This window comes from Peromyscus eremicus, chromosome 15 (assembly GCF_949786415.1).
Source record: "Peromyscus eremicus chromosome 15, PerEre_H2_v1, whole genome shotgun sequence".
Taxonomy (NCBI): domain Eukaryota; kingdom Metazoa; phylum Chordata; class Mammalia; order Rodentia; family Cricetidae; genus Peromyscus; species Peromyscus eremicus.
In genome coordinates, this window is record NC_081431.1 from 18,183,118 (window position 1) to 18,209,357 (window position 26,240).

The 26,240-nt window shown below is 35.0% G+C and overlaps 1 protein-coding gene across 1 annotated transcript in view; it reads left to right on the forward strand.

The window, feature by feature from the left end:
• Window positions 1–4,908: 4,908 nt before the first annotated feature.
• Window positions 4,909–26,240, forward strand: part of Akt3 (AKT serine/threonine kinase 3) — a 236,334-nt gene continuing 215,002 nt past the window's right edge. Inside the window, exon 1 of the mRNA XM_059280533.1 lies at window positions 4,909–5,062. Within this exon, the coding sequence (XP_059136516.1) occupies window positions 5,017–5,062 (46 nt within the window). The 5' untranslated portion in view covers window positions 4,909–5,016. The remainder of the gene's footprint in view (window positions 5,063–26,240) is intronic.

Consider the following 26,240-nt stretch of genomic DNA (forward strand, 5'->3'; position numbering starts at 1 on the left):
AGCAATTTGAAAGATCTTGATAGTTTGTCTAAAAGTTCCAGGTTTTGGGAAAAAAAATTCCACAGTGTTATTACTGTATTCTGAAGAGAGGAATTGTTAACAGGGTAACAACTCCAAGTAGGAGCAGATTACCTTGGAATTATTTTAAATACAAGACAAATTGGCTTGAATTTCATTCCCACTTTGGTGTGTTTACTTTCCTGCATTTATCCTTTCGTAAGTTTGATACAGCCTTGTGTATTTGTCCTGGTATATAAATCAGTTTTGTGGTTTTTTTTTTTTTTTTTTTTTTTTGCGGGGGTGGGGGTGGGAAGCGGGGAGGATTAGAACCAGGGTCTTGTATGTTATACCACCTTTCACAACTCCTCCCTTTTACTATTTTTGAGCCGTGGTCTCACCAAGTGGCTCAGACTAATCTTGAACTTGCTATACTGACTAGACTAGCCTCAAACTTGTGATCCCCCTGCCTCAGCCTCCAGAGTAGCTGGGATTGCAGTCATGTGCTACCATCCTGGCTTAGTATTTCTTATAATATAGTTATTGAAATCTGAAACTACTGTGGAATCTAAAGTAGTTCCTCTTGCTCATCATTTATGTTTTAAAATATTAATTGTGTTTGAATTAGTTTTCTTTATTAATTCAGTTTGGTTATCATAAGTAAAGTCTATAAAATGATAGTATAGAGTCTTACAGCCGAAGCTCAACTATAGGTTAAAGAAAATTATTTTGGATTTTAATTTAGAAATAAGCGTATAGGAAGCCAGATTTGATGGGTCATGTCTGTAATCCTAGCACTTGGAGGTTTGAGGCAGGTTCAAGGACATTTCGGGATACATAGTTCCAGGATAGTCTGGCCTACAGGTCTCAGAGATCCCCCTTTCCCCACAAAAAAGAGGTAGTTAACATACAGGAAATTATTAACATATGAACTTTGCACTTGTATGAAAGAAAATTACTGAGTGCTTTTCATCCTAAGTTTTATATTATTTCATTTGTGATAGTTCTCTTGATAGTTTTAGTTTTACTTTATTTTTTTCTTGGGTTTACTTTAAAACATTTTGATAATTACATTTGAGACTTCATATTTTGTGATTTCATATAATGCAGATGAAACTAATGGAAGATCTTAATAGCAGGTGATTACATTTATTGATTGTACCTATGTGTGGTAACTATGGGGAATACTGTCATTATTACTTTTGGCCACAGTTTTCTTAGTTTCACAGTTAAGAGTCAAATAAGGTGATATAAATGAAAGATCTTGGATAACAAGTATATAATAGACTTGGGAAAGACTTAAGATACTTTTTTAGTTCTTGTCACAGAGTAGACAGAAGATATATATAATACTTATTGACTGAGTAAGTATAGGTATAGTTCACGTTTTTTGAGTGAATGACATTCTAAAACATGTTTGATATTATTGCTTTAAATTGCATGACTGGTTACTGAAGTCTTTAGAAAATTCTTTAAAGCATTATTAAAAATATACTCACTTCTCTCCTTTTTCTTCCCATAATGAATAATTTTGAGTAGCATTGAGGGTTTTTTAATTTGGAGTTGAAAATTGATGACTTCAACCATCAAGAGTTGTCAAGAGAAAAATAGGATAGTTTTAATGTAGTCTAGTCCTTGTACTTTATGGAAGGCCATAGGAAACATGATTTAACATATAGGAATTTTAATTATGTATATAAAAATAATTCCATAATGTTTAAACGTAGTTTTGTTTTAAAAAATGGCATCATGCCATTTTTGCTATTGACTTATTAAACTTGTTTGCATAGCTTATTCTGTATTATCTAAAGCTGTTACATCTTTGTTCATTCATCTACTTATTCACTAATTCTGTATTTGTTGAACAAGTGCCAGGCACAGTCAAATTACTTTAATAATTTATATTGTGATTCAATGGAATTAAAGATGGGAAATGTTTTGTACATTACAAAATGATATTCAAATGAAGTTATTATCATATTTTCTAATAGTGAATCATGAATGAAAATATCTTTACTATTGAATCCACTATGAATTTTGTGTGTAACTTTTAATAAGAATGATAAAAATTAGATTGCCTAGCACTAAAATATTGAATTCAACAGACTTAAAAATAAACCAGATTTTATGTTAACTCACTGGAGAGAACATATTTCTACAGAAGTTACTATGGAAGGAGGGTGAAGTTTGCTTTACATTGGAAACAGGTGACAGAACTTTGGCTCATCTAATTGATTAGTATTTAGGTAAATGTGGGAGACTGAATGGGAGACTGTAGATGACTGGAATAGGAGCATTGTCACTTAGTAAATCAAACCAGAGAATATGCTTAGTGCTTAGGAGCCAATAAAGTTGCTTTTACACATAAAAGACAGTGTTTCCTGATAATCTAATGATTACATTTTTAAAATGATGTTTAAAGATGGTAACATTTTAGCCATTAGACACAAGAACAGGTTTTAAAGCTGAAAGTTGTGGTTATGGGTAAAATTTGGCAACTGTTTAAAATATAATGGGATAAGACCACCTCTAATAGTTAGGTTCAGTGGCCCTAAAAAAGTTTGTGAATCTTGTTTTAATTTAATGTACACTTGAAAAGTTCAGTCTTAATACGTATGCATTGATTATTCTTTTTCTCTTTCTCAATCCAAGAAACTAGTTTTCATAAACAGGTCTGTTATGAAATAAGATTAATTGATTTGGGTTGATCTGGTTCAATTTCAGGAAGACTTCTATCCTCTCAGAGTTCTTTGTAAGGGTTATTCCAGCACAATTTACTTTAATTGGAAGTATCTCTTGGATATATTCTTTTTGATATTACCCTAATATTTATTCTACTTTTACTCCCAAGAATGGTGTACATCTTCGTTTGTTCAGATTATATAGTTTTATAGTGAGAAAAGCAGAATCTCACTAGAGATGGAGCCTTTTTGTTTAAGTAGTACCAACGAGAAATGCTCAGTGCAGCTATGGTGGTGATATCATTTTGCACTAGTCTTTTCCAGTATTTAACTTAAAATTCTTTATGCTGTATACACAGATAACCCTTTGATTTATGGAGCTGTATAATAATGTTGGGCTCTTCAGGATACGATGCCAATCAATCAAAATAATTTTTTTTCTGTTTGTCCTGTTTTTAATGTGAAGTGGGTATTATTTTAAATAATGTGACTTTCCCCTGGCAATATTTAGTGTGAGATTGTTGGTGGTAAATTATATCTTATTTTAGAATATTTAATGTTAGTAGAGATGTTTCAAGAGGACAAAATTATAAAATTTCCCCAAAGTTCCTTGAATAAAGGATTGATTTTCTCAAATTTCTTTTAGTTTTTAATGTTTTTTTTCAAACAATCCTAATTTTGGGAAAAAGACCCAGATTACAGCATCCCTCTTTATTCTGCAGCAACAGGTCCCCATGATTGTAGTTTTGAGTAGTCCTGTCCCTTCCTGTATTTTTATTGCGTACGACATAGTTGTCCAGCCCATGACAGGGTGGTCTTCTGGTTGAGCCATTGTAGCCTTTGTCAGATTGTTCAGAGGATGTTTAGTTTTGATCACTGATTGATAAGTGGTTAGGCTTTGCATATAATTTGTGTTGGAGGATGATTTGTAATCAAGTTCAGTACTAACTCGGAATCCAACCTTGAATTTAATGCTGTGCACTATTTGTGAAAACCAACTTCATAGAATAGCACAATTACTCTACGTACCTATTTTTTTTCTGGTTACCTGAAGTTCATGCTGTTTGTCCTAGGCCACTTAACACCAGCATATCTGGTCCATATTTTTGCAAATGTAGAAGCAGTTTCACAAAGTTTTGTGGAAGCATTTCCCTTCTAGATTGGGAGGTACAGTAATAAAGAGTTCATTAAGCTTTTTGCTATATATGCAAAGAAGCCTTTTTACTCTAAATTCTCATATAAAGACCCAGGATACATTTCTAGTGTTTGCCTTAGGAAAAACTATATTTCTTCTGAGCAACTATATATTCTACAGATACTTTTAATAAAGAAACCTGTCATGTTTTCAAATTTACAAGTTTCCTAAAACATTTCATTCCAAAAATTTGGCTCACCTTTCACATGTAAAGTTTTGAAATGAGGAGAGCATACTTCAAAGTCAGACACTCTGAATTCAGATTTTAGCTTTACAGTTTACTACCTTGAAATCTAGCAAGTTACCTATTCTCTGTGAGCCCCAGTTTCTCTGTTCTGTGAAATGAAGTTAATAGTGCCCTAAGAGAGTTGTGAAGATTGTCAGATTTTATGGTAAATGAACAGTTCTTGGCATGTCTTTTCTACTTCATATTCCCTTTGTTTCACTTTCTTTATCTACCAGAAAAATTTACTGAATGTTGTGTACTTAATGTAATCTACCTAAAATATTTTCTAGAATAAAGCAGATTATATAAATGTTGCTTTCTTGGCACATTGTATTTTACATAAAGTACAGCAATTAAAAATACTTAAAGATGCTTTGACATAGCTGTTTCTGAAGTTAGAGGGATTCGAACCACTTAACTTTCCTTCTTTCTCCCATCATCTCAGGTATACATTACAAAACACGCTTTCTGTGTGTTTGTGTAGGTCTGACAGTAGTTTTGTTAGGACACTTTATTTCAGTCTCTTAAGTTCAATGTTTCACTATCACTTAACATTTGTCACAAGACCAGAGCAGTGTACTCATTATGGAACTATTTAATAAATAAGCCCCTCCCCCACCCCCATGTTTGAAGCGCTAGACTCTATGTGAAGTCAGGCCAATTGAAGGCATTTACAAAGACTTAGTTGTTTGTTATTGCTATGTGAGTTCAAGAATGGAAAAAAAAAAGAAATTCTTTCTTCAATACTTCCTTCCAGGCTGAGTCATCACTAAAGAGTGGGAAGGGCAGCAGCAGCAGCAGCAGCAGCAGCAGCAGCAGCAGCAGCAGCAGCAACAGCAGCAGCAAAGAATCCAAATACTAAAACTGATCCTGCAAAGCATCATTTCTCCAAGTTGGGGGCTCAGAGGGGAGCCATCATGAGCGATGTTACCATTGTGAAGGAAGGTTGGGTTCAGAAGAGGGGTAAGTGAAGTGGTCAGCAAAACTGCAAACTACGGTTGGTGACAGTGCTGAACAGTGAGTGGTGTGCTGAGAGTTACCTTTCCCTGGTGCTGCTAAAGTAAACCCTGAGGTGCTGTCCACAAAGACGGAAATAATGCTCAACATGGAGGTTAGGAATTTGCTTATTAGGGATTTCCTTCTAATTCTTGATTTTTATAATTTTGTAATTATAATAGATTTTGTATGCATGCATGTTAGTACTGTAGTTTTCTGTGGTGTCTTCAGATTCTCCAGACTTCACAGAATTATTTAACATAGAAAAGGACTCTTGTGTCTATTATATAATGTATAAATACTTAGGTAAAAGTACTGCATTGATCAATTTGTATGGTAGCAGAAAGGCTTAATGTATAAGGGAAAGGCTTAGTCCATACACTGTTGGTCTAAACAGGCCCATAAATTAGGTAAGTTAAAGCTCTGATGTAAAAGTTCAAAAGTGGACAATGATTTTCTTGGTGTGTTTAATTTGATATTTCTTGTTTACATTATCTACTTTTACTGTGTATTTCATATCCATTCTTTAGATAAATGCATTATTTTTATTAGTAAAATAACTCCTGTATAACTTAGTTTATAATCTGAGTGATCACCACTTTATATCATCTATATGTTTATAAGAGATCTAGACTTTAGTCTGGTTGCTCAGCCACTACATCTTTCTACCTGCATGACCAGTTGAATTGGATGAGGGATGCTTTTGAGTTCTATATTTTTATTTGCTAACTGAAAGTTACCTCTTAAATGCCAATTTTCATATTCTTTTGGAGATCTTTGGTTAATGCCTATGCTAAAAAGCCATTGCATTGTGGGATTTTTAAATAGGCCTCATTAAGTTGTATAATATTTTAATGAGTTGTGCCTAATGTTTATGGTGATGTAACAAACACTGTACAGTCCTCATGTAGAACATGTCCACTCCAAAAGTTTCTTTCTGTTTCTTTTTGGTTCAGTGCTTCTCTTTCAACCTTGGCAACCACCGAATGTGCTGTCTGCTACTCTAATTATGCTTTTCTGACATTTCAGTTCAATAGACTCATGAAATCCATTGTCTTTTGTGTCTGATTTCTTTCCTGTACATACATCAGTGCTTTATCCATGTGGTTGGTATATGTGAGAAGTAGAATTCTGAGGTCTGGAAATACAGTTCTTCATTTATTTGTTTATTTTCAATTTTCTTTTTGAAACAGAATCTCACTTTATACCCAAGGCCATATGTAGCTCAGGTAGTCATCTAACTTGATGACCTTCCTGCTTAGGCATCTTGAGTACTGGGATTATAGGCATGTGTTACTACTCCTGGCTTTGTCCTTTTAACTTGTTAGAAATTGGGCCCATCTCTGAATAAAGTTGTTATGAACATTGAGTACATGCCTTCTTATAATGTGTTTCCATTTGTTTGGGTAATAACCTAGGATAAGATTTTGGGCTATATGGTAAGTGCCTGTTTAAATTTATAAAACTGTCAATTTGTTTTCCAAACTCTCTCTCTCTCTCTCTCTCTCTCTGGGGGAGGAAGAGAGATGATGGCAAGTCACTTAAGCCTTTTAAATTTTTATTTATTAGTTCCTAAAATCTGCTTTTGTAAGACTGTTTTAAGACTCAAATGAGATAATGACTGTGGATATCTTTATATTCTGTTTGTCTAAAGCTTAAGTCCTTGAGTCTGTTTAATTAACCACATCTTTTCTGAAATATCATGATGGAAGGTTGGTATTTAGTCCATAGAGTATATAATAGAAAATAAAGAAAATGATATGTAAGAAAGTCTGTTGTTCCTGTACTGGTCAGAGAAGCACACACAGTCTCTGTGTCTCTGTGTCTGTCTATATCTATATCTATGTTCATGTTTATTGAGAACTTGTAGCCGTCTGAACATAATGTGAGTAGTACTCAAAGGTATAAAATGAAATATAAAAATTTTTCTATGCTTTACCTCTTCAGCTGGTTCCTCTCTTTAGAGAAAATCATTGTAGACTTTATGTTTAATTCTTCTCTCTGTTGATCACTTTCCTAATTGTACAGACAATATACAATACTTTATTTTTAGGTAGCTGTTTTTACATAATCTGGTGTCTCTGTTATGAAAATGAAAAAATTAACTTTGAAGATGTAGTCGCCTTTTCCTCTTTTTATTTTATGTCTTTATGACTAAAACTTAGATGTTGGACCATCACCTTTGAGAACATTCATTGTCTCTAAATTTACTTTTGTAAACTGTGTCTTGACTTCCTAACATTGCCTTCATGGATTGTGCTAGCTATAATATTTATTGTATATTGTCAAGGTTTATAGTAGTTAAACTTGTTGATTCTGAAGAGCAATGAACAGCATTTTGATTATTTAATGCTAGTGATATGATGGTATTCCAAAGATAAGAGGGATTTTTTTGTACCTCCTCAGTTCTCAATATCATGTCTTACTGATTGTTTAGCTTTTTAATCATAATATTTGAAGTACTAATGTACTGTTTTCTGGATTTGATGCTAGCTAACACCATGTAATTCTCTACATGGTGTTATGTATTTTATATCATCTGTATGTTTATTAGAGATCTAGACTTTAGTCTGGTTGCTCAGCCACTATATCTTTCTACTTGCATGACCAGTTGATTTGGATGAGGGATGCTCAAGTTCCATGCTTTCTTGGGTCCCATGTTATTATTTTGTTTTGGACTCATTTTACAGTTTCCTAGACTGTCTCCTGTGCTGATACTTGCTTTCAGGAGGAATGTGTATGAGTGCTTGTCAGTGTAATATTAAAACTGTCTTTTTGACTTTCATGTCTGGTACATTCCTTGGCTGGGTATATCATTCACATTTAAATTGCTTTCATTCAGAAATTTGAAGGTTGCATTCCTTTGCTTTTAGTAACCAGTTTTATTGAGGAGAGGTGTGATGCTCATGAGTTATTTCTTTGTAGGAAACCCATTTTTGTTCTCTGGAATCTGTTGATGCTTCTGTGTCTTTGGAATTATGAAATTAAAGGAGGGTGAATTACAGTCTCATTTTTGCTCATTATATTAAAAGGTTTAGTGGACAATTTGAATATGAAAGTTAGATCTGTCTTCCTTTCTCTAGTTTTTTTAAATGTCTTTTTTTTCTTCTTGTATATTCCCTTATTTCCTAGAGCTTCTAAATAAATTTGATAAGTAAAAAAGTTCTTTTATTTTACACATCTTTCTAGGAAAGAGGAGAGAAACTTTTTCTTGGACATTTCATTGACTTTTTCTTCCAGTCTGTTACTGAATAATTTCAGGTGTTACTTTATATTTCTAGAAATTCTTTGTAGTTCATAGTTACTTTTATAATCGTTCATAACACGAAGTTTTATTTTGAGTTTTCCTCCTCTTTCAGTTAAGTATTTCAGTTTGTTGACTATGGTTCTTTCATGGTGGTGGTTTCTTCAGGTGTCTCGTGATACTCTTTGTACAATTTTGAGAGAAGATTGTGTTACTGGTAATGTGTTCTCTCTCTCTCTTTCTCTCTCTCACCATTTTCTCTGTATGTTTGACAAATACGTTTGCTGAGTTAGAATTTGTGATGATAATTAACTGTACTCTTGACAGCATTAGTTGAAACACTAGAGTAAATAAATTCTGGCATTCCACCCTCCCCCCACTATTTGTTCTTTTAGACAATTTTAGTACTGTTTGAATAATAATTTCATGTTCAGTCAAACATATTTCACAATGTAGACTGTTGCTTAGCTTTCATTTGGCTCCAAGAATTTCTCTTTCCCAAAGCATTGTTATTTACCCTGGACAGATAGTTATAACCTGAACTTTGGTGTATTTGTTTGGACATATCTGTCTCCTCTACCTCACAGTGTGGTTTAATCATTATTAGGTATAAGTGTAGAGGAATATATTAAAATTACTTGCTATAGTGATTAAAATATAAAAAGTTGCAATGAAGTTAAATTCATTGCTGAGAGTGTTGCTTATTGGTTGTTGAGGAAGCACTGAAAACAACCCATAATACAGTTCTTAGTGTGAATATTAGTTTAATTTTTCTATATATTTGAATATACATATACATATATGTATATATACACATATGTATATATATATATGTATATATATATATATATATGAATCAGTTCTTGATAATTTAGCTCCTTTCTAGATACTACCTGATTTTATTTGTACCCTAATGTAAGTTGATTTTTTTAGTAAATAACTTCCCAGACAATGGGGAAAAGGTGCTAAATAATGATATTCATGTAGGGTAAATTCTTAATCTTGTTTGTTAGAGATTTATTAATAATGAAACTATATTCTTGTGGACTTTTCTGTAGCAGTTGAAGATGATGATTCAGATGACACACAAAGATAGCAGCATTACTAGTGTAGAACTGACAGTTATTACATAGCATGGGTTAAGTTAATTTCTGTACTTTCCTTTGTGGTGGACCTAAGGAGCACTTTATATTCTGGCTTTGTATTAGCATAGTAACCACCTGTATGTGTAGCAAATTCTTACTGTGTTGTTTAAAAACTAGTCTATTCCAAACCTTTTAAAGTAGTTGGTGAGTTTTACTTTTGGGTTTTCTGAGTTTATTATAGCTACTGGTAATACTTGCTATGTAGAAATTTAGTACATTAGTACAATAAGAAATTCAACAATTTTAAAAGGTTTACATAATAAAATTAAATAAGCTGCAGTAATAATAGTGTTTTGTAATTTCTATTTTTTTTTCATTTTACATACCAACCATAGTTCCCCCTCCCTCCCCTCCTCCCACTTCTCCCCACCCCACCCCACCCCCATCCACTCCTCAGAGAGGGTAAGGCTTTCCATGGGGAGTCAACGAAGTCTGGCACATCAAATTGAGGTAGGACCAAGCCCCTCCCCACTTCATCAAGGCTAGAGAGATGGCTCAGTGGTTCTTCCAGAGGACCCAGGTTCAATTCTCAGCACCCACATGGCAGCTCACAACTGTCTGTAACTCCAGTTTTAGGGGACCCAACACCCATGACAAAACACCAATACATATAAAATAAAAATAAATAAATGAAATAATAGTTTCTAAAATTTTATGTTTAATAATACTGTTTCTTAAAAACCTAAATGTTTTAGGCTACTTTTTAATTCTACGATGAAATACCTGAAATAAGATACTTTGTAAAAAGATGAGTTTTTTTTTAGTTTATTTACTAGTTTTGAGCCTCAGGGGCATGGCACCTACATGTACTCACCTCTGTTGGAAGTTCCCTGTCAGGTGGCAGATGATAACTGTGAGTGTGTAAGCCATCACATTTGGAGACAGGAGACAGGGAGAGGACAACAGGGGCTGTGCTTTGTAGCAGGCTTTTTCTTTTGGGCCACCAGCCATCTTGAAATCATGACACAGAGACTTATTAGTTTTGAATACTCGGCCTAGCTTAGGCTCTCGTTTCTGGCTAGCTCTTTTTTTTTTTTTTTTTTTTCCCCTGAGACTGGGTTTCTCTGTGTTGTTTTGGTGCCTGTTCTGAATCTCACTCTGTAGATCAGGCTGGCCTTGAACTCACAGAGATCTGTCTGGCTTTGCCTCCTAAGTGCTAGGATTAAAGGTGTGTGCCACAGCTGCCCGGCTCTGGCTATCTCTTTTAACTTAACTTGTTTCTCTTTATCTACCTCTTGCCTCGGGGTTTTTACTTTTCTTTCCTTCTGTATATCTTTCTTTTACTGCTTCTTGTGTCTGCCTGGGTGGCATCTGGCCCCAGGTGTCTCCCTCATTCTCTCCTCTCTTCTTTCGTTCTTTTCTTCTTTGCTTGAACCTAGATTTTCTCCTATTTATTCTTTTTGCCTGGCAGCCCCGCCTGTTCCTCTCTTGCCTAGCTATTGGCTGCTCAGCTTTTTATTAGACCAGTCGGGTGCCTTAGGCAGGTAAGGTGAAACAGATGCAACATGTCTTTACATAATTAAACACATATCCTTACATCCTTAAACAAATGCAGCATAAACAAAGGTAACACACCTTTACATAGTTAAAGTAATATTCTGCAGCATAAACAAATGTAACACATCTTTGCCTAGTTAAAATAATATTCCATAACAGTGCTTATTTTATAATCATTCTCTTGCAAGAACTGAAGGGCTCTTCTGAGAATCACCCACCAAGAGCATGCCTCCAGTGACCCTAAGGACTTTTCTTCAGGTGTCACTCCCAAAGCATTTACCATATCCCCACACTGCCACCATGGGGACCAAACCTAACATCAAAAAGGATGCTTGGGTGACCTTTATCACACCCCAAGTATAACTCTAAGTAGTAATTTATGAATGTAGAAAGTCAGTTCTTTGGTAACAAATTAGGATCTTCGTAGTCTATTAATTCATAATGTAACTTTTGGGAAATTAATACAAATTTAAGAAATAGCTTATTGAAAACATTTTGATTGATAAAAATGATGCCTGTGTGAATTTGTTATACTTGTAGTATTTAACAGGTTGAAGCTTCCTGTTGTTACTCTGTTGTAACCAGTCGTGTCATCAAATAACCATTCTTGTTATTTAACTTGTATTTATAATACCCATAGACTCCGTCAATGGAATACTTGTCTTGTATTCTGTGAAATGGTTTAGTTAAAGTAGATTTGGTAATGTAAACATTTTGTCTATTAATTGTCTCATAGGAGCTAAATCCCGTTACGCAAAATAGACTGTAGCAACATAAGGATTGTGAGCAGGTTATGTTGTGATTTGTAGTGTAATAAAATTGCATAATTTATTTTGTGGAAAGCAAAACAAAAATTTTTAGGTGTAAAAGTTTGAGAGCTTTTCTTTTTTCTTTGTATTTGTGTTTGTTCATGTTTTATTTATGAAATAACTTTAGAAGTAAATTATGAAGTGGTTATAAAGAGAAAGAAAATGACAACTTGATTTCCTGTTTACTACCTAGCAGCCAGCTTTTTACATAGACAGAGAATAGCTGTGGTGGTGACTGTGTAAACCACATTATAGGTTAGAGAAGTATGCTATGACTGTTGAAGTTATAAAACAATGAATTACCTTTTTCCTTTTCATATTTTTTTGAGACACGTCTCATGTAGCCAGCACTAGCCTTAAACTTGCACTACAGTGAAACTGGCTTTGAACTTCATTCCTCCTGCCTCTGCCTCCTGGGATTACATGTGTACACCACTACCAAGTTTAAATTTATTCCCTGATGGCTCTGAGATTCAGAGAATTAATTTATTTGTAATCAGGAATTTGTTTTTCTCACAGATTTTCATACACTTATTTTGAAAATTGTAAGCTTTCGTACACATTCTGGAGTTAAAGGAATTGTGAACTTGCCATGACACTGACATATACTTGTTTTCAATGAAGAGCGAAGCTGTGTGTGTTGACTTGCAGCTTCATTCAGTTTACTTACAAATGTTTGTTTGTTTCAGGGTGCACAAGGTATAAACACTTTACCAGGGAAATATGTATCTATTCCTTAATGTTAGTTTAAAGATTTTCTACCTAGAAGGGCAAATTGTCTGGGAAGAACCAGAATTCTTTTTCTTTGTTTCTACAAATCAGACATAGCCAACTTGTGGCCCATGGGGTGCATGTGGCCGAGTATAGCTGTAAACACTGCCCAGTGTTATAAGCTTAATTAAAACATGGAAACATTGAGGGTTTTTAAAAAAGTTTAATTTGTGCAGTTTGCATGTGAACTTTGTAGATGACAAAATCATGTTGTAGTATCTAAAGGCTGGAAATATCTGCATGTCTTTTAATTTCCTTTCCTGGCCATATTTTACTAAGTATGGTCTCTAATATAATGTCCAATAAAAGTGGTGATTGTGTATTTTTGGCCTTCTCATTTTAATAGGAAAATGTGTATTTTACCACTAAATATTCTGTTACCTATTGCTTCTCCATTTCTGCTGTTTGGAATGCCCTTCTTCCTGGTGTGCTAAATTTTATGAAATTGTTTTCTAGTTTTCCCAAAATATTTTATTGTTACTATGGTTATATTCCAGAATGGCCATAATTCACACATTATTATATTAAAATAAAAATAAAATTATTATTTATTAATATGTGAATTATGGTCATTCTAGAATAAATCCCATTTAATCAAGATGCATTTAAAATATGTTCCAAATTTAGATTTATTATCTTTTTAAGGACTTTTTTGTGTCTGTTCGAATACAGATTTCAAGTTTTGGTACTAATTATGGTAGATATATAAAATAGTATTTAATATTTATGTATGACAAGTTCTCTCCATGTAGCCCAGACTGGCCTTGAACTCACTGTATATCCCAGGCTATCTTCAAACTCCAAGCATTTTTCTTGTCTCAGTCTGCTGAGTGCTGGTATTAGAGATGTGTGCTACCATGCTCAAATATAAAGTAGGTTGAAGAGTATTTCTCCTCTACTTTTGAATGAATTTGTGTTAGATTAATTTCTTCCTTAAATGATAAAATGAAGGTAATTTCTTTGTATGAAAATTTTGATAATCTAATTTCTTTAACAGATACAGGGTTACTAATACTTTTTATTTTATCTTGTGTACATTCATTAAATTGTATTTTTTAAGGATTGTTTATTTCATCTAAGGTATTCATATGAAGTGTTGAGCATAAAGTTGTTCTTTTTAAAAAAAAAGTTTTCTTTTTAACAGTCCTTTATTCTTTTAATGTCTGCAGGTTGAGTAATAATTTACCTTCGTTAAAATCCCCCAATATTGGGAAATCATACTCTTTTAAAAATAATCTTATTAGGAGTTTATTAGTCTTTCAAAGAGGCAAGCCAGTGTTTAAATTTCCTGCAATTGTATATTCACCTGTTTTTCTCTAATTTCTGTTTTTTGAAGATTCTTGATTTTTGTGACTGTATGAATAAATATTCTTTATGTATTGATTCCTTTATATGTGTGTCTGTCTTCAGTGCTTGTCTTGAAATCAGTGGGAAATTTGTATCACTATAACTACTCCAGATTTTTTATGATGATTGCTTGCATTTTTTCAAATGACCTCTTATAATTAGCTGATCAGTATTTTGTGTATAAACTGCTTCTCTTGTAGACAGCACATATTTGAGTCTTTTAAAAAAGTCCAATTTGACAATCTCTTAATTAGGCTATTCATGTTGAATGTGATTATTGATATAATTGAGTTTTCTATTTGTGCCATTTAAACTTTATTCATTTTCCCCTATTTTCTTGCAGTGTAAAAATTTAGAATCTTTTATGTATTTTGTTTTATTGTCATTATTGGCTTGTTAGTTATGCTTCTTAAATTTTTAAAACTTTTATAGTTGATGTTTATTAATTGGTGATGTAATTGAATTAGTAATTGATGTAATCTTGTGTGATTCAGCTTTCTGTGGCTGTGACAAAATCAGCTTAAAAGGAAGATTTATTTTGGCTCAGGGTCTTAGGGACTTGATGTTATTTGGCCTCGTTGTTTCTGGGTGTGTGACAGCAGCACATCATGGCAGGATATGTGGTAGAGGAAGTTATTCACCTCATAGTACCAGGAAATAAAAACAGGGAGAGAAGGAGGGCTTAGGGTCCCAATCTCTAATTCAAAGACATGTTCTTAGTAACCTGACACACTTTACTAGCTTTTGCTTTCTGAAGATTCCTCCCTGCTACAGACTAGATTTATTTTTTCATGCATTCTCTAGAGTAGTGGTTTTCTTTTTAAACTTCTGAATTTTTACATTTATCTATATATGTATTTATCATTCAGGAGTGTGTGTGTGTGTGTTTTATTTTTTATTTTATTATACAAGGTTTTTCTGTGTAGCTGTGGCAATCCTGGAACTTACACTGTAGACCAGGCTGGCCTTGAACTTGGAGATCTGCTTGCCTCTGCCTCCCAAGTGCTGGGATTAAGGGTGTGTATCACTACTGCCCAGATGGATAGTGGTTTTAAACCAAGATGCCTTTGTTCTCAGGTGACGTTTGGCGATACTTAGGATGATTTTTGTTGATATCATGTGGGGTTGAGGTTGCTATTGGCATCTGGTAGGGGAGAACAAGTACAAGACAAGTCTCCCACAACAAAATTGTCAGGTTAAAAATGCCACCAATAGTGCAAGGTTCTTCTGCATTCTCTTTGTGTGTTTGCAGGCCAGAGGTCTAGGTCAAGTGTCTTCCCCTGTTGCTTTCCATCTTTTTTTTTTTTTTTTTTTTTTTTTTTTTGAGACAGAGTCTCTGCAAAACTGGAGTTCATCGATTGACTAGATTGGCTGGCCAGCGAACTCTGGAGATCTGCCTGTCTCTACCTTAGTGCTAGAGTGCTGCCATGCTGGGCTTTTATGTGGGAGCTGGGGGTCCAAACTCGGGTCTTCATGCATTTTCAGCAGGCAGTTTACTGAGCTATCTATCTTCTTAGTACCTATCTCCCCAGCTTGAGACAGGATCTAATGTAGCCCAGGCTGGCCTTAGAGCTCATTGTATAGCTATATACCACAATACCTGGCATAAAATGTTTGACAGTTTGTATAGAATTAATATTTTCCTACATGTGACATAGTAATACTGTAGTTCGTTACATTTACGCTCACCTCTGAGTACCTTGCACTATTGTTTGGTTCATTAGTTTAAAGTTACTTACTTTTTCTCTGGCCACCATGAGATAGTATGAGCTGTTGTTGTTTTGTATTGCTATTCCTTATAATGTCATTTGTGTTTGGATGGTTTTAAATTTCTTTCTTGGAGTTTTCAGCAATTTGACTATACTGTACTAAGATGTTGTTTTCTTTATATTTATATATATTTGGAATTTATTGAGTTATTTAGATCAATAGTTGCATGTTTTTCATCAAACTTAAGGAATTGTTGGCCCTTATTTGTTGAGAACTTTTGTGTGTGTGTTGTATCCTCTTTGCCTCTGGAACTGCTGTGATAACTGTGTATACCACTTAATAGTGTTTCAATAAGTCAAAGTTGTGTCCTCCCCCTCCTTGAAGTTCTTTAAACTGAGTTATTTCTACCAGTGTGTTAAATTCTGTCCTCTTTAGGTTGTTAAGCCACATCTCGACATTCTTGCATTTTATTTTTCACAGATTCCATTTCTGTGCTGTTTTCTGCTGCAGTTCTGTTTATTAGGACCATATTTTTTATTAAGTCTGAATATTTTTCATGATGTCTGCTTTAAAGCCCTTGGCTAATTACAACATAAGGATTTTCAGAGTTAGTTTCTGTTAACTGTTCCCCTTGTTTTGCCTCATTTATGAAACTTTCCAGCTGAATACATTTTATTGTGGTGATATATCAATTTTGTATCGTGTTATTTCTTCTAGATACTTCTTTTTTGTTCTAGGTGGTACTTACTCTGACTATATGCTTATATTTCTGTATTTATTACTTATTTTCCCTATTGTTGGGGGCAGCTAAAAAAATCTATTTTTCTTCTCCTTCCTGTTTCAGGCCCATTGGAATCTTTACCATGTATCCACACATAGATCACTAGTTAGTCAAGAGTCAGGCAAGCTACATACAGATTTTAGGGCTCCGTCTCTCTTTTGTAGGGCATCCCTCTCACTTGTCAGCCACTTTTGCAATGCTGAACAACATTTGACCTTCAAGCTAGTAAGATTTTGGTATTTCTGAATGCTGTCCATTCCACTCCAGTTCCAAATAACATGTGAGCCCTTCAAGCAGAAAGTTATATAAGGACAGATTTCACCTAGTGCAGCTCTCTTCCTTCAGGGACTAACTTCCCTCCAATTTCTGCTTGGCTTTGCTTCTTTTCATTTTCTTTAAATAGTTTTTAAAGAATTATTTTATGCAGAATTAAAAATTAAAAAAATTTTAAACATCTAAGTTTGTCAGTGTTTCTCTTATAATGGTATACTCAGGTGTGCATGCATGTGTGTGCGTATGCATTGTGTGCGTGTGCATGTGATCACATGTGAATGTGATTTTGTCAACTGGTCTGTACAGGGAAGGACAGTATGCAACCGTTAGCATCTCCCATGCCCATCACCCTGTGATGATATTGTTAGTTGAAAGCCACAGTCACTTTCCCAGCTTCTTTATCCTTTAACAGAATTTTTATTATATTTTGATTATACAACATTTATCTGTGTCATTTTGTTTTTACAGATGTTAGCAATTTACAATTCTAGCACCGTGTTGTGTAAAGGTCTTTTTTTTTTCTTTTTAAAAAATTGCTTAATTTTTTTTTTTTTTTTTTTTTTTTGAAACAGGATTTCTCTGTGTAGCTTTGGAGCCTGTCCTGGATCTTGCTCTGTAGACCAGGCTGGCCTTGAACTCACAGAGATTTGTGTGGCTCTGTCTCCTGAGTGCTGGGATTAAAGGCATGCACCAGTGCCCCCGGCTCAAAAAATTGATTACTTTTATTTACTGTTTGTTTGATGTGTGCCCACCATGGCATACATGTGGAGTTCAGAGTACAACCTGCTAGAGTCCATTCTCTCCTTCTACCATATGGGTTCTTATTGAACTCAGGACATCAGGAGTGCTTTTACTGCTGAACCATCTCACTGGCATAACCCATTGTTTTGGTTACTGCATATTAATCTTTTTAGTTTTTGCTATTACATTGCTATTTTATTTTACATTTATTTACTTCTGAGTTTTTAACTTTTAAAAATGAATTTTTTTTAATCCTTAGACAGTTTTTAAACACCTGGTCTCTCCTCATTCTTAAAGATTTTTGTAAGTGCTTTTTATAAGTTCATAATACTTTATCTTATTAATAATTTTTTTCAAAATATATTCTTTGGTATGTCAGTAAGACCTAGAAAAGCTAAGTTATAACTTTTGTGGTAAGATTTAAGGTAAGGTAGAGTGTGGGAAATCTGTTACAAGGATGAGAGGTCATAAAGAGCTTGTTTAATCATGTAGTAGAAATGGCAGTTTCAGGTGGCCCCATGATTCCTATCCCATGATGTTTATACCTTCAAATAACCCATTTTGTTTGAATGTAAGAACAAGCCTTGGCTATCTCCCAATCAATACAGTAATACACCTGTTGCTGTGTAATATTTCATTAGTGGTTTTAAAGATGTAAGTAGCCCAACTTCTGAACTGTTACTTTTTCTTTAAGATAGGAATGTTTCTATGGTTCAGGCTGTCCTTTAACTCTGGATCTTTCTATGTTTGCCTCTTGAGTTTTGGAATTTGCATAACCCCATATGTAATTATGTAATTTATGTTTAGATATTCTTAACGTGTATTATTTGATGATCATTATGATTAAGAAAATTCTTTTTAGTTAAATAATACCCAAATTTCTCTTGGAGAAATTTAAAGAAATACATAGTGTATGATGGTGATTCCTTTACATCCCATTTTCCTTTTCAGAAGTGTTTGGGCCCTCGATAGGATTTTTTTTTTTTTTGTAAATTTATGCAAGTACTATAACTGTTTTGTGTGTATGTGATGTGTTTCATGTGTGTACTTGTTAGTGTAAGTATGTACATATGTGCATGTAGGTACAAATGCGTATGGAGGCCAGAGGTAGATATCAGGTTCTTTCCTGGATTGCCTTTTACCTTTATATTTTAAGGTATTATCGAAGCTTATTGATTTGGCTAGGCTGGCTGACCAGTGAACTTCAAGGACTGTTGTACCTCTCCTCCCCTCAGTGTTAGGAGTTGTAGAATGCTCCTCCATGCCCAGATTTTTACATGGGTTCTGGGGATATGAACTCAGGTCATTATGCTTGGTTGCCAGGCACTTCATTGACTGACTCTTAGAACTGTTTTTTAATTAGAGGAATTGTACAGGGTAGTCTTTAAATTCTTAGAAATTTAAAAGGTTGGCTTCTGTTGACAATGACAGAAAACTCAGATCACAGTAAGAAAAGCAAAGAGCCTTTTTCCTCATACTTAAAATATAGAATAAAGATAGGTAGTTATTGGTTACTTAGCATATCAAGACAGAATCCTCATATAGTCAAGCCTGTTCTATATGCTTCACTTCTTACCTTGTTGCTTTAACATTTCAGTGACAACAAGTATTATGTTTTCAAGACACACAAGTGAGAGAGGGCTTGTGCTGGTTACATAGTCCTTGATACTAAGGAAACAACAGCTTTCTCAGAAACTCACAGTTCTTTTGTGTGCAAGGCCAAGTCTAAGTCTGTATGGTATACTACTTGGGAAAATACCATATTGAGCTATATAAGGTAGAGTGCCCTTAAGTTCTTATTATGGGGGAGGGCCTGGAGAGATGGCTCAGGGATTAGGAGCGCTGGCTGCTCTTCCAGAGGACCCAGGTTCAATTCCAAGCACCCACATGGCAGCTCACAACTGTTTGTAACTCCAGTTCTAGGGGATCAGACACTGTCACACAAATGCACATAAGATAAAATTAAATAAATCATTAAAAAAGTTCTTATTATGAATGTAATGACAAGTATGATATTTTTAGTTGTCAAATTGACACAATCTGGAATCACCTGGGCAAAGATCTTGATGGAGGATATGATGTTATGTAACTGTTCTAAGTTTCTGCATCATGACTTCTACACATATGGATGGATCGTAACTTTGAATTGTAAGCGAAAGTAAACCTCCCTCCCTTGTAGCGTTTTGTCATGCTGTTTTATCACAAAAACATAAGTAAAGCTAGAACAGTAAGTCAAAAGCTAGCATGACTTTTCAACCATGTGAGTAAGACAACTTGGAAGTAAGTGGAACCCAAGTGGAGCCCAAGATGATAGTACAGATCAACTTACTGCATGCAGTGCCGTGCGAGATTTAAGTTCTGAATCACCCAGGTGAGCGTTTCCTATCCACTGAATGAAGTTATAGATGAAAAGTTTGTAGTGTTGAAGGTGCTAAAGCTCTTGGAGTAATTGTTACTCAGTAATAGAGAATTGATTTTAGCAGTGGAATAGTTTTGTTTTAGTTTTGCTAGAATGGTTTTGATTTGCTACAACAGAATTGCAGGACTATTCTGAAATTTCTGAATGGGACAAAAGTTTGAAGAATTTTGAGATAGTAGAAAACAATCATATGAAAAGCAAAATGTGAAAGCAAAGAGAGAAATTAAAATTTCCAGCTTCTTTGTATACCTAATTTAACTATAATAGAAAAGGATCATGTATGTGGGAGACCAGTCTGGGCTCTATCGTGAGCACTTTCTGAAAAACCCCAGTCTTTCCTAACTTAGCCCACTCCAAAATGAAAGAAAAAGAAATAGTTTCTCGAAAAGAGCACATCTAGAACACTTGTGAAAAAACATAGTTACATATGAAACTGAAGGTGTGACATTACAATCCTCTTAAGACCTTTGAATGAGCCAAGATGCTATTTGTACCTTCTCACAAAATCATAAAGGACCATCTTTGTCCTTCCCATCCTTCCTTCTTCTCTCACTTTTCTCCAAATATGATTAAAGACCATGTCCCCCTCTCCCTGTAGCTACACTAGCTATGTTGGTAGAAGGAGGTGCTACTTGGTTCATAGGTAGCAAGTTTTCTATTCTTTTAAATCAATGACTGGGAATCCTAACATTCTCATTCAATATGTCTGGTTTGAAACCCAGAAACCAGTCTATCCCCCTGTGCTTTCCTTTTTCTGTCCTTTATACAGTCTCATGTTGCTCAGATACTCCCTTAGCCTAAGCCTCCTAGTACCTGGGCACTTAATTCATTTATTAATTACTAAATGTTTATTGAGTGATTTCCTGTCATACTCTTATTACTGTTTGTGTAGTTACTGTTGGAATGTGTCCCAGGTGCCTACTTTCTAATGGGAGGACAGAGATAATAAACAAGTAATTAACAAGAACATTTCATGTAGTGATAAGTGTTATGAAGGAAGTAAACCATGATATGTTAGAGGATTGTGGGTAAATAAGATGACTGCAGGGGTGATCTTGGAGTCTGTGAATAGGTGAGTCTATTTTTTAAACTCAAATTTACCATTTTAAAGTGTTTTAATTCACTGCCATTTGTTAGTTCTGTTGTTTATGCAACCATTCCCTCCTAGTAATCTACAGAACTTATTTTTTTTTTGTCTTGGAAAACTGAAAGTTTGTATTCATTAAACATCAGACTTTTACCTTTTCTCCCAGCAACCACTGTCCTTTCTGTATCTATGAGTTTGGCTCTTCTAGGTACCTTGTATAGATAGACTCTGATGCAAGTTTGTGATGGTATAAATACTTTGAGGAATTTTCACACTTGTGTTGAGCCCTACAGCTGGTATCCTGATTTCAGAGACATATTCTAGCAAATCTGAGTCACAATCAGACATATAATAATAACAAACATTTATCTCCTTTCTTTCCTCGGTCCCTACCAAAATGGAAGAAATAGAACGAGACGAGAGATTAGCACAGAAGACAGAAATTGCTATACTTGAAAAGTAATGCTGGTGGACAGGCTGTAATCGACTCTAATGAGCAAACATCACAGCCTATAAGGGACAGTGCTAGCCATAAGAAGTACAATATTGTGCTTTTCAGAACTTCCCAAGAACTTCAACATTTGGAGACTCCAGATACTAAGGAGGGTAGGAGTCAGAATAGGGCTGAAAACCGGTTTGATTGAAAAAACTAACAAATGGGGTTTTTCTAGTTATTCTCACAGGTTTTTGTAGATGGATAATTACTTTGAACTCAACCTATAGATCTAGGGGGTTTATTCTTTGCACAGTTACAGAAAAGGTGCCTGGATTGAAAAACAGGGTAGTAGATAGCTGAGTAGGTTAAAACAGGGAGACCAAGGCTAAATATACATATGAATGGAGAAACTTGAGGCTGTCATTTTCTACTTTGTTTCCCAGCACTCCAGTTATATTGTCCTAACCACCCCCTGCATAAAACTGGAGATATACCAACATCTTCAGATGCTGGTAACGTACCACTGGAGCCTCCGTTTGCCAAGCCCTTTCTTTACATAGATATTTCCACTATTTCTTTTCAGAGTCATATGCTTAAATATAAGCCCAACCATTGTACATTTGGAGGAAACAACATATATAAAAAAGAAAGGTCAAACCAAACATGAGCTGGCAGAGGGACTCATAGACAGTTAATTGTAGTGGAAAGAAATAGACGTCATAAGAAAGGTCAAAAAACAAAATCCCCAAAACAATGAAGGGGGGCTGGTATGTGTGGCTCCGCAGGTAAAGCATTTGCATTAGCCTGATTGCCGGAGTTCAGTCCCTGGAACCCACGTAAAGGTGTTTGGAAAGCATCAACTCTATAGTTGTCTTCTGACCTCCACATATTGCGCCATACCTGTACTCATGCATTATACACACAATAATAATAGTAAACTTAATTTAAAAGAAAGCTGAAAAAACAAGACTTCGAGGATTTTCAGAAAAGACACATTTTTCTCTTCATTTAAATGATATTAAGAGAACACAAAAACATGAATGAAGGTCAATAGAACAGGTGATAACACATGGACAACACCTACTAAATATTGAAAGCCAAAGAAAACCCTGATGCAGAGAAATACTTTATATAGCAAAGCTGACAACTCAAGAATGTTGTCCTAAAGAGTGGGTAAATTGTGCAACTATCCCTTGATTTTGCTCTAATTAATGCTGTTCTGTGTTCTATTTAGGCTTTAGGCTAGTGGTTCTCCTCCTCTCCCTTCCTTTCTGTTCTGTTCTGTTCTCTTCTCTTTCATTTGTGATAGTTAGATTCATGGATTCTGTTGCTATTTTTCTGTAAGTCACTTTGGATAAATAATTTAAATTTACTGGGTCTCAATAAAATGTATTTAATTAGAGAGTAGCTGTGATGATTAAGTGAAATTAAAGTAATTAAATCATTCAAACCAGCTATTGGACCTGATGGGGTAAATACATTTTAAGTTTTTGGTTTTACTTTTCCTTTTCTCTGGCATGTATTAATAGAGAGATTATTTTTCTAGATCTTAAGTGTGGTGATATATTGTGTCTCCTGCTGTGGGATGTTCTGTATGGCAAATGTTTTGCTCTGATTGGTTAGTAAATAAAACACTGATTGGCCAGTAGTCAGGCAAGAGAAAGTATAGGCGGGACAAGGAGGAGAATAATTCTGGGAAGTGGAAGGCTGAGGAGAGAGACACTGCCAGCTGCCGCCATGACAAGAAGATGCCGGTAAGCCACGAGCCACATCATGGCAAGGTATAGATTTATAGAAATGGATTAATTTAAGATAAAAGAATAGTTAGCAAGAAGCCTGCCACGGCCATACAGTTTGTAAGCAATATAAGTCTCTGTGTTTACTTGGTTGGGTCTGAGCGGCTGTGGGACTGGCGGTAGACAGAGATTTGTCCTGATTGTGGGCAAGGCAGGAAAACTCTAGCTACAGTCCCCCAATATATTGTGCATCCTAATAAACTTATCTGGGGTCAGAGAACACAACAGCCACCAGATAGACATAGAGGCCAGAAAATGGTGGCACACACACCTTTAATCCTATCACTTGGGAGGCAGAGATTGTCTGAATCTCTGTGAGTTTAAAGCCACACTGCAAACAGCCAGGCATGGTTACTCATGCCTTTAATCCCAAGAAGTGATGGCAGAAAGCAGAAAGGTATATAAGGTGTGAAGACCAGAAACTAGAGCTAGTTAAGCTTTTAGGCTTTGAGCAGCAGTTCAGCTGAGATCCATTTGGATGAGGACTCAGAGGCTTCTAGTCTGAGGAAATACGAATCGGCTGAGAAGTTGGTGAGGTGAGGTGGCTGTGGCTTGTTCTGCTTCTGGGATCTTCCAGCATTCACCCCAAACCTGGCTCCGGGTTTGATTTTATTAGTAAGACCTTTTAAGATTCGTGCTACACTTAAGGCAAGTTGCATATGAGTTGATGATATGTAAGTATTTATTTTTTTGGAGTGGCAATCTTGTGCTTTGAAATACTTATCTAGCCAACTTGTCATGCTGTGAGCTAGATGTGTGTCCTTGTGTTTGCTGTTTCCGTAGTTTGGATTTGTAAAGTAAAAGTTTAATTCCAAAAGAATTTCAGAAAGTTTGCTCTGGTGTATTATATCACTCTTTAGTCTCTGAGGCAAAGACATCTTTGTGTGTGTGTGTGTGTGTGTGTGTGTGTGTGTGTGTGTGTGTGTGTTGGATTATGTGACTGTTGAGACTTATGATACAATTACTGTTAAAAGAGTAGTATGTTTAGAGGATTTCAGATAATTGGAAGTTACTTGACTGTTTGACTTTATTGTTAGAAAATGATCTGAATTGTGAAGTCTAGTTCTGAGTGGAAATCGACAAGAAGTGGTCATTGCTTTTCTTCCTACAGTGATATAATGGATTTCTTGATGTCCGCTTGAAGCTGTCATTTTTATTTTTAGAGCCATGGGAATTTTATCCTTACTTCTATTAACTCTTCTCCCATAGTTTGACCTTTTTATTCCTGGGGTGATAGAAAGGTGTGTGTGTGTGTGTGTGTGTGTGTGTGTGTGTGTGTGTGCTTAGTGGCTGTGATTAGTGGGCTAGGGATATAGCTTAGTTGGTAGAGTGATTACCTAGCCTGCACAAAGATCTGGGTTCAATCCCCAGCATTGCCTAAACCTAGCCCGGTTGCACATGCCCCTAATTCCAGTATACAGGAGGTGGAAAGAGGAGGATGAGTAGTTGAATATCATCTTGCTATAGAATAGGTCAAGTTGGAGGCTAACCTTGGTTACATGAGACCTTGTCTTTAAAGATCCTCCCCTATTTCTAATTAATATTTGCTAAGCTAATTTCAGACTGTCATTGCCAAAGGAATGCTTTGACTTCCAGATTAAATTGTGTTACTTGCTTTCATAGTTTCCTCTTTTTGTGGCCTAGATTATGCATTTGGATAATTCTTAATCTCAGTCAGACTAAAAGCTCTTTTGTTCACTTTTATCTTTCGTATCTAGTATATAATTATCATTCAGGACATATTTTTATAAATAAATAAACAATTCCCCACAAGTGAATGAATGGAAATATAATGACAAATGAAAGCTCAAACTGTTAGGATTATAATCATAGACTTTGCTTTGGCCAAACTGAATTTAAAAGGAAAGTAAGGACTAATCAAGGTGGTTGTAGAAATGACTTTTATTATTGTTTGTTCAAGAACAGTGAACATTTCCTAGTACAAGAAGTGACTTTCAAAAACTGTTGCCAGAGCTAAGAAGCCATACTGTTGTTGATCCTTAGATCAAATGTTTTAGAGCCTGAATTTCCTTAAATCTTAATTTAAAAAATCAACATATTGACATAATGGAAGATTTATTTCAATAGTATTTAGCCTCCAGATACAAAGAATCTGACTAAATTTGCTAATAAAACAAAATCTAATTTTTACTAGTACCATTTTAAAAATGTTTTCTTTCGAGTACATAACACTGTAAAATGAGCTCAGCTGTGGATTAGCAGATAAACATGTTGATTCCTTCAGCCCACAGCTCCTGGATGAAGCCTGGAGGGGCACAATTTGTTCTTTACTCTGCTGCCCTTTGGCAACATGTTTTTCTTCCTCTTGTCTCTGTAGAGGGAAGGAGACTAGAATAAATTACTCTAGATCGCTTTACCTGAACTGTTGAGAAGGGCAGGGAAAAAGAATTTTCCATCACTTTTGTGTAATTTTTGTCATTAATGTAAAGCCAGTGCTCCACCTCCCATGTTTATTGTGTAATGCCCATGTTGAACAGTGACTTACAGCCCTGTTTTGCTGACATTTTCACAAAACCATTTTGTTTAATGCTTTGTTTGGAATAGTCTGTTTAAAAATATGTGTTGAGCATCTTCAGATGTAGTCCATTTTTAGGACCTATTTGAGTTTGAAAGCAGAATGCAGTTTGCTATATCCTGCAGAGTTTGATATACTCACATGTATAAGGTTGTAGAGATTTTATAGAGTTTATGTGGGATTGTTTTAATAAACAGCACAATCCTTGGTATTTTGGAGTAGCTTTTAGAATATAACCAAGATATGTAACAACTAATATAACAGAGCTCTGTATGTTTTTGCATATATTGTACTGTTTGCAATGAGAAATGCAGAGTTTCACTGCCTTCAAGTAGCTCACTGTCTTTGTACCATCTCCTAAAAGGTGTATTATTATAAAGTTTTTTCAAAATTATATTACTATCTGAGAAATACTTAGACTAAAGAAAATAAAGTTGTTTGAAATGTCGAAATTTAAAAAGATTATATTGTAGAATTTCAAAAAGTGATCTACTTAGATAGGCTTTCTGGATTTTTTTTTGTCTGTTGACCTGGAGTGGAATCTGATGGAAAT